This window comes from Balaenoptera ricei, chromosome 19, assembly GCF_028023285.1.
Source record: "Balaenoptera ricei isolate mBalRic1 chromosome 19, mBalRic1.hap2, whole genome shotgun sequence".
Lineage (NCBI taxonomy): Eukaryota > Metazoa > Chordata > Mammalia > Artiodactyla > Balaenopteridae > Balaenoptera > Balaenoptera ricei.
The window spans coordinates 46,289,877-46,302,887 of record NC_082657.1 but is presented as its reverse complement, the minus strand read 5'-3'; the positions used below and the strand labels follow the sequence as shown (position 1 = coordinate 46,302,887).

Here is a 13,011-nt window from a genome sequence, read left to right as displayed (position 1 = left end):
CTAACATACACAAAGAGCCAGTCATATTATATAAGACACTCAAGATCTCAGTCTATTCTAGATATAAAAATTGTTTTCAACTCTGAAATTAAATTTCATGTCAGTCCACTTCCTCTATACACCTAACCATTTTCTTTTCAATAGATTTGATAACAATACTTTTAGAATCATATTTACACAATAAAAGATGATTTTCCAACAATATTCCAATGAGAATTGCTTCAAAAATGTATTGATCTTTTCTCAAATATCAAACCTTAAGCTGGGGACTTCCCTGATGGTCCAGTAGTTAAGACTCCTCACTCCTAATGCAGTGGGCCTGGGTTTGATCTCTGGTCAGGGAACTAGATCCCACATGCCACAACTGAGAGCCCGCATGCCCAGACACTATAAATATCTTAGAGGAAAACATAGGCAGAACACGCTATGACATAAATCACAGCAAGATCCTTTTTGATCCAACTCCTAGAGTAATGGAAATAAAAACAAAAATAAACAAATGGGACCTAATGAAACTTAAAAGCTTTTGCACAGCAAAGGAAACCATAAACAAGACGAAAAGACAACTCTCAGAATGGGAGAAAATATTTGCAAACTAAGCAACTGAGAAAGGATTAATCTCCAAAATATACGAGCAGCTCATGCAGCTCAATATCAAAGAAACAAACAACCCAATCCAAAAATGGATGGAAGACCTAAATAGACATTTCTCCAAAGAAGATATACAGATTGCCAGCAAACACATGAAAGGATGCTCAAGATCACTAATCATTAGAGAAATGCAAATCAAAACCACAGTGAGGTGTCACCTCACACGGTCAGGCTGGCCATCATCAAAAAATCTACAAACAACAAGTGCTGGAGAGGGTGTGGAGAAAAGGGAACCCTCTTGCACTGTTGGTGGGAATGTAAATTGATACAGACACTTTGGAGAACAGTATGGAGGTTCCTCAAAAAACTAAAAATAGAACTACCATATGACCCAGCAATCCCACTACTGGGCATATACCCTGAGAAAACCATAATTCAAAGAGAGACATGTACCACAATGTTCACTGCAGCACTATTTACAATAGCCAGGTCATGGAAGCAACCTAAATGTCCATTGACAGATGAATGGATAAAGAAGATGTGGCACATATATACAATGTAATATATTACTCAGCCATAAAAAGAAATGGAATTGAGTTATTTGTAGTGAGGTGGATGGACCTAGAGTCTGTCATACAGAATGAAGTAAGTCAGAAAGAGAAAAACAGATACCATATGCTAACACATATATATGGAATCTAAAAAAAAAAATGGTTCTGATGAACCTAGGGGCAGGACAGGAATAAAGACACAGACGTAGAGAATGGACGTGAGGACACAGATCGGGGTGGGCAGGGGGGAGCTGGGACAAAGTGAGAGAGTAGCATTGACATATACACACTACCAAATGTAAAATAGATAGCTAGTGGGAAGCAGCTGCACAGCACAGGGAGATCAGCTCTTTACTTTGTGACCACCTAGAGGGGCGGGATAGGGAAGGGGGGAGGGAGATGCAAGAGGGAGGAGATATGGGGATACATGGATACTTACAGCTGATTCACTTTGTTATACAGGAGAAACTAACAAAACATTGTAAAGCAATTATACTCCAATAATGACATAAAAAAAAAAAGAAAATGAGAGCCAATAAAATATGTATACACATTAGAAAAAAAAAAAAAGAGCCCACATGCTGCAACTAAAAAGATCCTGAATGCCACAATAAAGATGTCACACGCAGCAACGTAAGAACTGGCACCGCCAAATAAATAAATTAAAACAACAACAACAACAACAACTTAAGCTGGACACGATGCTCTTTCCTAACCTCCTCTGGAACACTTTTTGATGTGTAGTCTAATTCAAATATAAATTCTAGAAGCTTTCTGGATAGACCCCATTTCCAGCACACAGGATACAGTAAATTCAACATACAATATGATAGAAGAGTAGTCACCCCTTCATGCTGAGAATCTGTGAATTTCAGCATATCTTAATATCAGTGCTAAGAGACATTAGTCAAAACTACTAGCACACGGTTATTAGCAAGTTTTAAGGTTCTGAACAGCAAGTGTGAAGGAATAGGGAAAATCAGAGGGATGAAAAACTAAATGTAAAACTTAAGGATACAAAAGTTGGCCTATACAAGAGATGACAGGAAAACAAGATTAGAAAAAGGTGTTTGCATGCAAGAAGTGCAAACTCATTCTTGAAGTGTTCACCTAAAACAACTTATTCTTGTCATGTATGTCTTTTCAAGTAAAATGGAGCCTTGGATTTTAACAACTTGTTATCCTGGCTATTCTGAGAGTGCCTGTTAACTCACAGCATACCTTCATGACCTAGTCCTACCCTCCTCATTCAGACTTTGTTTTCATTACTGTTGTTTACTGCTGTATTCCCAGTCCCCAAAAAGGCTCCCAGCACATAAACTGTCAAATGAATAACAACCCTGTGAGGAGGTATTATTACTATGCTGGTTTTACAGATGAGGAAACTAAGGTGGAGCAAGGGTGAGTAACTTGCCTAGGGGTTACAAACCACTAGCCAGAAACATACCCAGGTCTAGCTGACCACAAAGTCCTCATTCGTCCTCTACCCTCACTGGGCAAAATGACTTCTTCCTGTCTCTCACTTGTGTCTTTACTGGTGGCAGCTTTCTCCTTAGGAGAAGGCTCAATTCAAACTTCAACTTCTCCATCAGCCTTTTCCTGGGCATCCTCAACCTCTGATGCCCACGACGGTCTTCTATAGATCTCTCCTTCTTTTGTGCTGCGCCCTCTCCAGAGTTCTATTCTCACACCGCTTTTAGCCCTTTGCTGTACTATTTCTTAACTCTCTCTTATCTCAACTCCAAACTTCTTGAGGGCAGGAATCAGATACTATCTTCAAGCTCCTCTGGCACGTGGTAGAGCTGAATAAATGTTTGATGTATGAATGAATAATCCCTACAAATCCATGAGATAAAAAAAACCCTTAGCTCACTCAGTTCCCTAACCACAGGCAACCAGAGACTAGTTTTCCTTTGCTTGGGGGTGGTAAGGGCATGCCTGAAATTCCCTGCCCACACCACAAAAGAGCATCACTGTGCTATGTTAAGGCAGTTTTTCAAGTTTTGAGACATCTAATGGAAGGACCATACAGTTCCAAAACTTTAAGGGCTAATCATAAAAATCCATCTTTTAAAAGTAGCTTTTGGACTTCCCTGGTGGCGCAGTGGTTAAGAATCCGCCTGCCAAGGCAGGGGACACGGGTTCGAGCCCTGCTCCGGGAAGATCCCACATGCCGTGGAGCAACTAAGCCTGTGCGCCACAACGACTGAGCCTGCGAGCCACAACTACTGAAGTCTGCATGCCTAGAGCTCGCGCTCCACAATGAAGAGTAGCCCCCGCTTGCCACAACTGGAGAAAGCCCGTGCACAGCAACTAAGACCCAACGCATCCAAAAAAAAAAAAAAAAAATAGTAGCCTACCTGGGACTTCCCTTGTGGCGCAGTGGTTAAGAATCTGCCTGCCAATGCAGGGCACACGTGTTCAAGCCCTGGCCCGGGAAGATCCCACATGCCACGGAGCAACTAAGCCCGTGCTCTAGAGCCCGCGAGCCACAACTCCTGAAGCCCGAGCGCCTAGATCCTGTGCTCCCCAACAAGAGAAGCCACCGCAATGAGAAGCCCGTGCACAGCAATGAAGACCCAATGCAGCCAAAAATAAATAAATAAAGTGGCCTTCCTGGATGGGACACTAGCTCTCAATTTTACATGTTTGGTTCAATTAAATCACTGTTTTCAGTGATTTTACATATTCTAAGCAATTTTATTTTTATATCCCTTGGCTTGAAAGTTCCATTTCATACTTCCCCACACATATAAGAACAAAAACTACTTGTCTTTTACAAAATGGGAAAATAAAATAGAACCTGTGTGTTAGGTAAATAGGCATTCAATAAATGTTATGCTGCCATTTGTAAACCCTCCTTCTAAAAGCACATGTGGCCTATTTTAGGCTAATGAATATTGGGAAGCATTTACTAGATGGATGACTTTCATTTAATTGGTATGAATACCAGGTTCAAATTATATCTAAACAAAAACTGGATTTTTAAAAAAATATGGGGTAAAGAGTTGAAATGTCTGCCCACCACCACTGAGCACCACATAAGTAGTACTACAGTCAATATTCTGGCTCTAAGAATTTATAACCGAATTCTTAGCTAGCCCAATTTCAAGGTACACATTTATGGTAACAATTTTTTTACACACATACCACCCAAGCCATGATCTATAATTTTACTCCTTTTATTTGCACTAATTTCTGAGCAATGTCTAGCCCCACCTAAGTGAGATATAAATAAGATTTATAAATAGGATATTATAAAGGTGAGACACTGGAATTTCACAACTGGAGCACATTAAAATATTTACTTGGAAACTAACATTTTCCCAAATATTTACCAGCAGATTTAGAAAAAAGTGACAATCACTTTGCCAAGCTGGACTTCTGGCCTCTCAGTTTGATGACTGGCCCCTTCCTACCTCCACTCCACACCCCTTCCCTTCTCTTCTTCCTCTGCCAGGAATACCCTCCTGACTCATCTCTGCCTATGTCCATCACTTCCTTGGAGACCTGGCTCAAGATTCAGCTCCTTGAAAAATTCCTCCCTGACCAATACATTTTCCACTAACTACTTCCTAACTTTGCGTTCCCTTGGCATTTATATAGTTTGCACTCCGTAATCTATAACTTGTAAGTTGTTTTGCACTTTTCTATCATTTCCCCAACTAGACACCAAATAGACACATCATCTTTTATATTCTGTTCTATACAGCCAGCAATAAATGCTTCTTGAATGACTGAAATCATCAGTGAAAGAAGGCCGATTGCTCAAAAATTTCTGAATATTACCTCCAACATGCATGAGTCCTTCAAGTAGATGAGATTTAATTTTGAGATTTAGTAAATCATAAATTTAGTAAATCCATAAATTCATCACAAAAGACCCAGGTAACAGATCACATGCATACTTAAAGAATAATCCTAGCTATTCAAACATAACTTGAGATTTAACATTTCAGGCTTCTAATAAGCTTAAAGCCTTGAGGCCTGTGAATGGTAGGAAGCTGGCACCAGTCTCCTGCAAAAGGGGCAAAACTCTAGTTGGCAGTAAATGTTCAAACACGTGAGCCTCCACTGTTAAACAAGGCTCATTAACCACACAAACTTGCTGTTTCAGCTTTCTGGCTTCAATGAAGTGCTATGATCTCCTTTGGTTATTGTTGAGAGCCAATGATGGGTTAAATTCCCATAAATTAACCAGCGTTTTGGTGGTTTGCCCAAGCATACTGCTGGCACCGGTGTGGATGAATTTTTTTTTTTTTTTTTTTTAACAGACCCGCCTGCCCTGGGGAGCCAGAGGTGAGCGAAGAAAGCGCCAACCCGGCACTTCTCAGGAGGCAAACGGAGACCTCCAGAGCTTCGTTCCGTCCCCCTCTAGTTCTTAGTGTCAGCTTATCGTGCAGAGGCGGGGCTTCCAGCACGGCTGCTTCTTACTAAATCTCAACCGAGTCTTCCTTGGGGATTGCAAGCCACACTTCGGCGGCTGCCCAACTTTTCCTGTAGGGAGCATCAGTTTTTCCATCCTCAAAGCCCCAGCAGACGGGGTTTGGGGAGAGCCGGGCTACCAGTAGAGAGGAAGGTGAGGACCCGGGGGGCGGGGGAGAGGGAAGGGGCTGGCCCAGCAAAGCGGGTAGGGTGGCAGAAACAAAGTGAGCGCCGGGTTAGCCCAGCGCCGCCCGCCCGCCCGCCGGCCCCGCTCACCCTCCAGCAGCACCTCCTTGCCCGCGCGCTTCAGCGCCTGCACGGCCTGGTCGTGGGTGGCCTGGCGCAGGTCGGTGCCGTTCACCGACAGGATGGCGTCGCCCAGCCGCAGCGCCCGGCTCTGGTCGGCCGCCAGTCCCGGGAAGATCTTGGAGATGAGGATCGGCATCCGGTTCTCGCGGCCGCCCTTGATGCTGATGCCCAGGCCGCCCGCCTCCTGCTTCACCACCCGCACCCGGCGCACGGGAGGTGACGCGCCCGCCTCGCCCGCCGGGCCCCGCGGCGGCGCGGGTGGGCTCGGGGGGCCCAGGCCGCGGCTCGGGCTCCCAGGCAGCGAGTCGCCCGCGCCGCCGCCGTTCGGGAGGCCGTTGAAGGCGGCTGCCGCGGGCCCGAGAGCGGGTTCAGGCTCAGCCGCCGCGGCGTCGCCCGTCAGGCTCAGGCTCTCCCCGCTCAGCTCGGCCACCACTCGGACCCAGCGCTCCCTCAGGAGCAGCTCCACCAGCCCCGCTTTGGTGGCCCGCGTCCACACCGCCATGGCCGGCCCCGCTCCCGCCGCCGCAGTCGCCGCAGCTACCCTCATTCCAGTCAGGCAACCTCGGCGCTTCCCCCTTCCCGCCCGAGGGGGCGGGCCCGCCGCCCCCCTTCACCGCGGTGATTCATTATTCATGAGGGGCCACGCCCACCTTCCGGAGGGGCGGGGAGAGACCGGCCGAGCTGCTTCCGGGAGGTTAAGGAGTTGACCGCAGTCCAGTGGGTTACAGTTTACCGGACGTGGGCAGCTCTAGCGAAGTGGGGCTTGGTCTCACCTTCTCCCTCTTACGCCTCCGATCTCCCCACCCCCAACTCCTGACCTCTACCGTGCAATTCACCAGAGCTGCCTGGGCACGGAAAGCAAAATCAGCTTCGAGAGGCACTTTGCAATCCTGCAAGACCGAGTTGCACGTTCACTTGCATTGACTGGTTCGTTAAGTATTTACAGAATGCTCCGCAGTGTGCTCCCTTTGAGGCCTGGAGAGGAGCTGGATAAAACGTGCCACAGGTGAGAGCTGGCGGTCTAGTGGGGGAGGAAAACGGAGAACCAACCAACCTGATGTGATATTATGTGGTTAAGTGACATGTAGAAAACGCCCTGAGAGCAGAGTAGAAGAAACATTTAGTTGGGCCTGGGGACAGCTTCACAGAGGTGACAGTGGAAGCTCAATAGTCCACCTAGGCAATAGGTCCAGAGGCATGAACCAAAGCATTTGTCACTCTGCTTTGTAATCCCGTTTACTTGCCAGTAATGCCAGAGGAGACCATATCTTCTTTAGCCCTGCAGCCACAATAGGTAGGCCTCAAAGATATTTGTCGAATGAGTTACTTAGGAAGATGCCAGAATTCCAATGTGAACAGAGTACAGGGTCAGTGGCGATGGCAGAATATGAATGTAAAAAGCCTCATAGAACCAAATATTGGAGTGTTTGGACTTGAATTTGTAGATCTAACTTTCTCACCCTGGAGGCCTTGGCCTTATGTTGGAGCAAGTGCATATGAGCCTCCCCAAAACTGCACACTGCAGGGCCTGCAGCAGCTTTTATACAAAGACATGGGTGATACAATCCACCTGGTTCTTCCAGTTTCATGGGCTTGAAGAGCTGAGGAAACTGAGGCCCAGAAAGCCAAAGACTCTGGCTGGAAGCCCACAGTGGAGAAACAGAGACAACTCAGGTCTCCCATCCTCCTGGTCCAGGGCTTTTAAAAACAGACAAACAAAAAAACATACCCCAGACCTCAAAGATGAGGGTCCAGAAATCACGCTGCTGAGAGAGATCTCAAAAACGTGATGTCAATGAGCCCTCTTTCCTTTTTTTTTTTTGGAAAGAAAAGCAAAATCCCCATATTTTCATGTGTGGGGGGGGGTGCCAGCAGAATAAGCGAGTACCAATTCCTGTAAAAGGGGCTATATACCTGCTTGCTCATGAAGTACATGTTGAAGCTTGTAAGCCATGTCCATGCACCACTCTGAATGCACATTCGTGTGTGGGCGGAAACTTTCAAACAGCCTCCTATACCAGGAGTTAAAACAATAAAAATAGAGACTGGAAATCACCCAGAGCCCAAATGAAGAAAGAATTCAAAATGAGAAAAGTATCTTACCCAAAAAAATCATTACAGCAGAATCCTCTTTGCAATTAGCGGAGCAGAATTTTCCAAGCTGCAAGTGTCAGCAGAAGCTCAACCCTCCAGCCCTCTCCTAAATCAATTGCAGTGAGGCCAGCTCGCTGTTCCGGCAGGTCCCAATGTGCTGAAGTGTACCTGCAGTCACAGACATTTCTGGCTTTGCTCCAGCTGAGGCGCGAACCCCCAGATGCCTGAGTTATGTGAAATTTCTGCTTATTAGAGAGCACCTGGCAGCTGACTCCTTAGAGGATGAGCACAATTTTGAAACTTTTACATACATAATTGCCCAGATATTGGGCACTTGAGGACACCTTTATTAGCAAAAGGGAAGTGCTGGAAATTCTTTCCAAAAGTGTCAAGACCTTCTGGTCAGTAGAATTGAAGGAAGTCAGTGATTTTCCAAATAAATAGTAAGTGAGGGCATTTACATAAGGTAGTAATTTAATCCTGGGAAGAGGAAAGGTAATCGAGATTGATATTGGGATTACTTGGGGGTATTTACTTTAAAAATTATTTTCAAATATAGCCATAAAAGTTTTCCAAACTATTGAGCTGTTTTGACAAGGTCTTGCATCAGAACCTAATTTTCCACATTCTCTTTCATCACTACAGATTGGCCAAACTCATCCAGTGTCTCCCAATGATGCCTTGCACATTCCTGCCAGAGTCCATCCTTCCAAACACTTCCTGCCCCTTTCAACCACTTTCCCACCGAGCAAGATCTCATCCCAGTTTTCCCTGGCTGCCCAATTTGCTGGGGTTTTTCCTTTGAACAATTTTATTCTATGCCTCGCTTGTTCGTCCAAGTAGATTATAAAATACAGGAGGGCAGGAACCACCCATTGACTTCTTTTTGTTCCCCACTCTTCCAAAAATACCGCCTTGCAGAGAAGGAACTCATTAAACATGTGATTGATTGAAATTCAGTGCCTCCTGCACTGTAGTCATTTCAAATAATCCCTCTGAAGGTTACTGGTTCCTTGCAGAGTGAAAATTACCATCTAGGAAATCTCAAGTAGTCAGTGGAAATCTACTTACTGTGGATAATGAAATCTGAAATAAAAAGGGTACACATCTGTTCCCACGGTTTCTTAGGGATGGCGAGACAAGCTTAGATAATTCTTTGAACAGGCGTGTTATTTTATCTACCTCTAAAAAAGGGAATGGCTGAGGTAATTCCCAATCACCTTCCATTCCTGTCACCTATCAGTAGGTATTCTCCTCTGCTCAAGCTGTTATTTGTTTTCTCAGAACAAGGCAGGCATCATTGCTACTTCAAAATGAGGGGGTTGGATTAGCTCTCTCAGTTCCATGATTTCCTACAATTCTATTACTCAGGCTCTGATTCTATACTCTCTCAAAAGCCAGTGGTCTTTTTTTTTCTTCTCCCTCATAGTAGACGTACAATATAGCATGGTAATTAAAAGCACAAGGTTCAAATTGTAGTTTGGCCAATTACTAGTTATATGACAATGGTCAAGGGCCTGAGGTCATGGGCCTCAGTCTCTTCTTCAGAAAACTTCAGACACCTTCTACCTCCAAGTGTGGTTGTAAGGGTTGACTGGGGTGATGTCTGCAAAGTGCTTAGCAACACTGTACCTGATGCACTGTAAGAGTTCCATAAAAAGTACCGCTGCTGTTATATTATTACCTGTTGACCTTTAGCAGCAGCAACAATAAAACCTTTGGTAGAAACTCTCTAGCTGAGAGTCTATACTTTATCTAGGAATGAGTCTGCCATAATACTATTTGACTCCAGGCTTAAAGGGCAAATGGCCAAATTAATTTCGGTGACAAACAGATCTTGTGTAAAGCTACACTTTGGCTGAAAGGGAGTACATATTGCCAAAAGTCCGTCAAAGGAAAGAATTAGTGGATCTGGGGCTGCTTCCAAGGTTTGAGTGTTGTGTAATTTCATAAGGAAAGAGGGCCCCAGGCAAAACTGCAGCCCTTAGCAAGCCTGAAGGTCATACCACAAAGGCGGCCTGATGCCAGAGGAACAAAAGAGCTGCTCAATTACTACTAAAGAAGAGGCCAAAGGGAGAAATAAACTTGTAAGATAACCAATCCAACATCCAACTCTGAAAAAGTACCCATGCATTCTCTTCCCCCATTAGAGGACAGTGAGATCAATTGTCCCTTTCAACAGTACTACTTTGCCTTCCAGGAGAAATATCCTAAAATGTATTTTTCTCTCCAGCACAAACAGAAGTGAAAGAGGAAAAGGTGCATATATCCTTTAGCTGATGCAAGCGCATTTTAAAATTCATCCTGCCAAGATAAATCACTATCCATCTGAAACCCACAAAAATGGATTAACTATCTCAATGCGTTATAACTATGAAAACCCACATCTGCTAACCACATTCCTAATGAGAAGCAGCTGGTGACAGTTTTGTTGCTCTGTGACTTTCTTTTTAGGAAAATATTAACAAGGATATAACAAGAAGAAGGTTAGTTTCATTGAATTCACTTAGTTATGGAAAATCACTGGTGTTTTTTATTGACAGTCATGGAAATTACATAATTTCCCATGAAATTCAAATAAGGTCCAAAAATAAAAATCCACTTTCCTCCCATACCAGTTCTAACAGAATTTCCAGTGCCTCACAATAACACTTGTAGTCTTCTAGTCAGCGTAAACTCTCATTCTTCATATACCATTGAACACCAGCTTGTGTTTATTGATGCCTATGGCATTTCCAGGCCTTCGTCTGACATCTTTAACTTCCTCCTGAGTAAGTTAATGCAAACAGCCAACTGGGGAGGGATCACGGACCCCTTTGGGAATCAGCTGCCTACTGTGGACCCACCTCAGACAAATGCACATTTGTGTAAAACTCAGCATTCAAACTTGGGGGCTCACAAAGCTCCTGAAGCCCTTCCACAGACTCTGTTATGGGCTGAACTGTGTCCCCTCAAAATATACAGGTTGAAGTCCAGACCCACAGTACCTCAGAATGTGACTGTGTTTGGAGATAGGGTCTTTAAAGAGGTAATTAAATTAAAATGAGGTCATTAGGGTGGGCCCTAATCCAATATAACTGTTGGCGCAGAGATTAGGACACAGACACACACATTGATAGGGAAGATCATGTGAAGACTCAGGGAGAAAAGGGCCATCTACAAGCCAAGGAAGGGGGCCTTAGAAGAAACTGACCCTGTTAATATCTTGATCTCGGACTTCTAGCCTCCAGAATTGTGAGAAAATGAATTTCTGTTGTTTAAGCTACCCAGTCTGTGATACTGTTATGGCAGCCCTAGCAAACTAACACAAACCCCCAAGTCAAGAACCTACACAACAGCCTGTTTTTTGCCTCCCTAACTCCCAGTCTCTTCTGTCCCTTACTTACACAAATGGGCATTTTTACTGTGCCATTCCTTTGAATCTGAGTGGTTCATAACTGTATCTTCTACTGAGTGATAATTCTTAACCACAGACTTCAAGGCCCACTCCTACCTGGTCTTATTTCTCACTATACATTGACTTAAGGGCTCTTTATCCAAATCTACTTATCTAAGCTACTTAGCTTTCCTCTGTGGAAACCACTCTACACTTACCTTTCCTAGGAACCTCCCCTGATTCTTAAGTCACCCTCCCAGGTGCACCCAGTACTACGGCCTGCCCTTCAGCCTCATTTTCCTCCATTTCCGATCTGTGCTGTGTTTCAGACACATGGAACTACTGGTGAACCCTTGGAGAGGCTATGCTCTCGCTTCAGACCTTTGTACTGAGAATGCTGCAGGAAGGCCTCTTTTCTTCTCCTTTCCACGTTGCTAATTACTACCCAATTCTCAAGGACTATCTCCTACCTTCAACCCACCGGTTAGGTGCCCCTTCTCTGTGCTCATCTCTAATGTTGATCGGCTTGTTTCTCTCCCCGACTAGGCTGTGAAGTTCTTGAGGGCTGAGATCATCTTAGCAGGCACTCAATAAATGTATGTTAAGTGAGTATTAAGTTCTAAAAACAAAGGACTGACACAAAGCTAAGCCTCAATATCTAGATTTGGGTACTTCCCTGGTGGCGTAGTGGATAAGATTCCAAGCTTCCAATTCCAAGCAGGGGGCCCAGGTTCGATCCCTGGTCACGGAACTAGATCCCACACGCATGCCGCAACTAAGAGTTCACATGCCACGACTAAGGAGCTGGTGAGCTGCAACTAAGGAGCCGGGGAGCCGCAAATAAGACCTGGCACAACCAAATAAATAAATAAATATTAAAAAAAAAAATCTAGATCTGTGCTGTCCACTAAGAAATCCACTAGCCACACATGGCTATTTAAATTAAAATTAAAGGGCTTCCCTGGTGGCGCAGTGGTTGAGAGTCTGCCTGCCGATGCAGGGGACACGGGTTCGAGCCCTGGTCCGGGAAGATCCCACATGCCGCGGAGCAACTAAGCCCGTGCGCCACAACTACTGAGCCTGCGCGTCCGGAGCCGTGCTCCGCAAAGAGAGGCCGCGACAGTGAGAGGCCCGCGCACCGCGATGAAGAGTGGCCCCCGCTCACCACAACTGGAGAAGGCCCTCGCACAGAAACGAAGAACCAACACAGCCAAAAATAAATAAATAAATAAATTTAAAAAATAAATTAAAATTAAAAAAAAATTTTTTTTTTGGCTGTGCCACACAGCTTATGGGATTTTAGTTCCCCAACCAGGGATTGAAACCGGGCCCTTGGCAGTGTGAGCACAGAGTCCTAACCACTGGACCACCAGGGAATTTCCAGATTAAAATTAAATAAAATTTAGGGCTTCCCTGGTGGCAAGTAGTTAAGAATCCGCCTGCCAATGTAGGGGACACGGGTTCGAGCCCTGGTCTGGGAAGATCCCACATGCCATGGAGCAACTAAACCCGTGCGCCACAACTACTGAGCCTGCGCTCTAGAACCCGCGAGCCACAACTACTGCAGCCCGTGCGCCTAGAGCCCGTGCTCCACAACAAGAGAAGTCACTGCAATGAGAAGCCCATGCACCGCAACAAAGAGCTGCCCCCGCTCGCCGCAACTAG

The 13,011-nt window shown here is 45.1% G+C and overlaps 1 protein-coding gene and 1 long non-coding RNA gene across 3 annotated transcripts in view; one reads left to right on the top strand and one right to left on the bottom strand.

The window, feature by feature from the left end:
- The window catches only part of SNTB2 (syntrophin beta 2), a 104,700-nt gene extending 98,223 nt beyond the window's left edge, over positions 1 to 6,477 (bottom strand). The window contains exon 1 of one of the 2 annotated variants that reach the window (XR_009499113.1): positions 5,844 to 6,462. Coding sequence is in view for 1 of the 2 variants with exons in the window: in XM_059905281.1 (XP_059761264.1) it covers positions 5,844 to 6,423 (580 nt within the window). In the remaining variant the exon portion in view is untranslated. Of the gene's footprint in view, positions 1 to 5,843 lie in introns of both variants that reach the window. The other variant, XM_059905281.1, reaches the window with a different exon arrangement.
- Positions 6,300 to 8,925, top strand: LOC132353815 (uncharacterized). Its single transcript, XR_009499114.1, has 2 exons — positions 6,300 to 6,882; positions 8,616 to 8,925. It is a non-coding gene; the product is annotated as an uncharacterized LOC132353815 (long non-coding RNA).
- Positions 8,926 to 13,011: the final 4,086 nt, after the last annotated feature.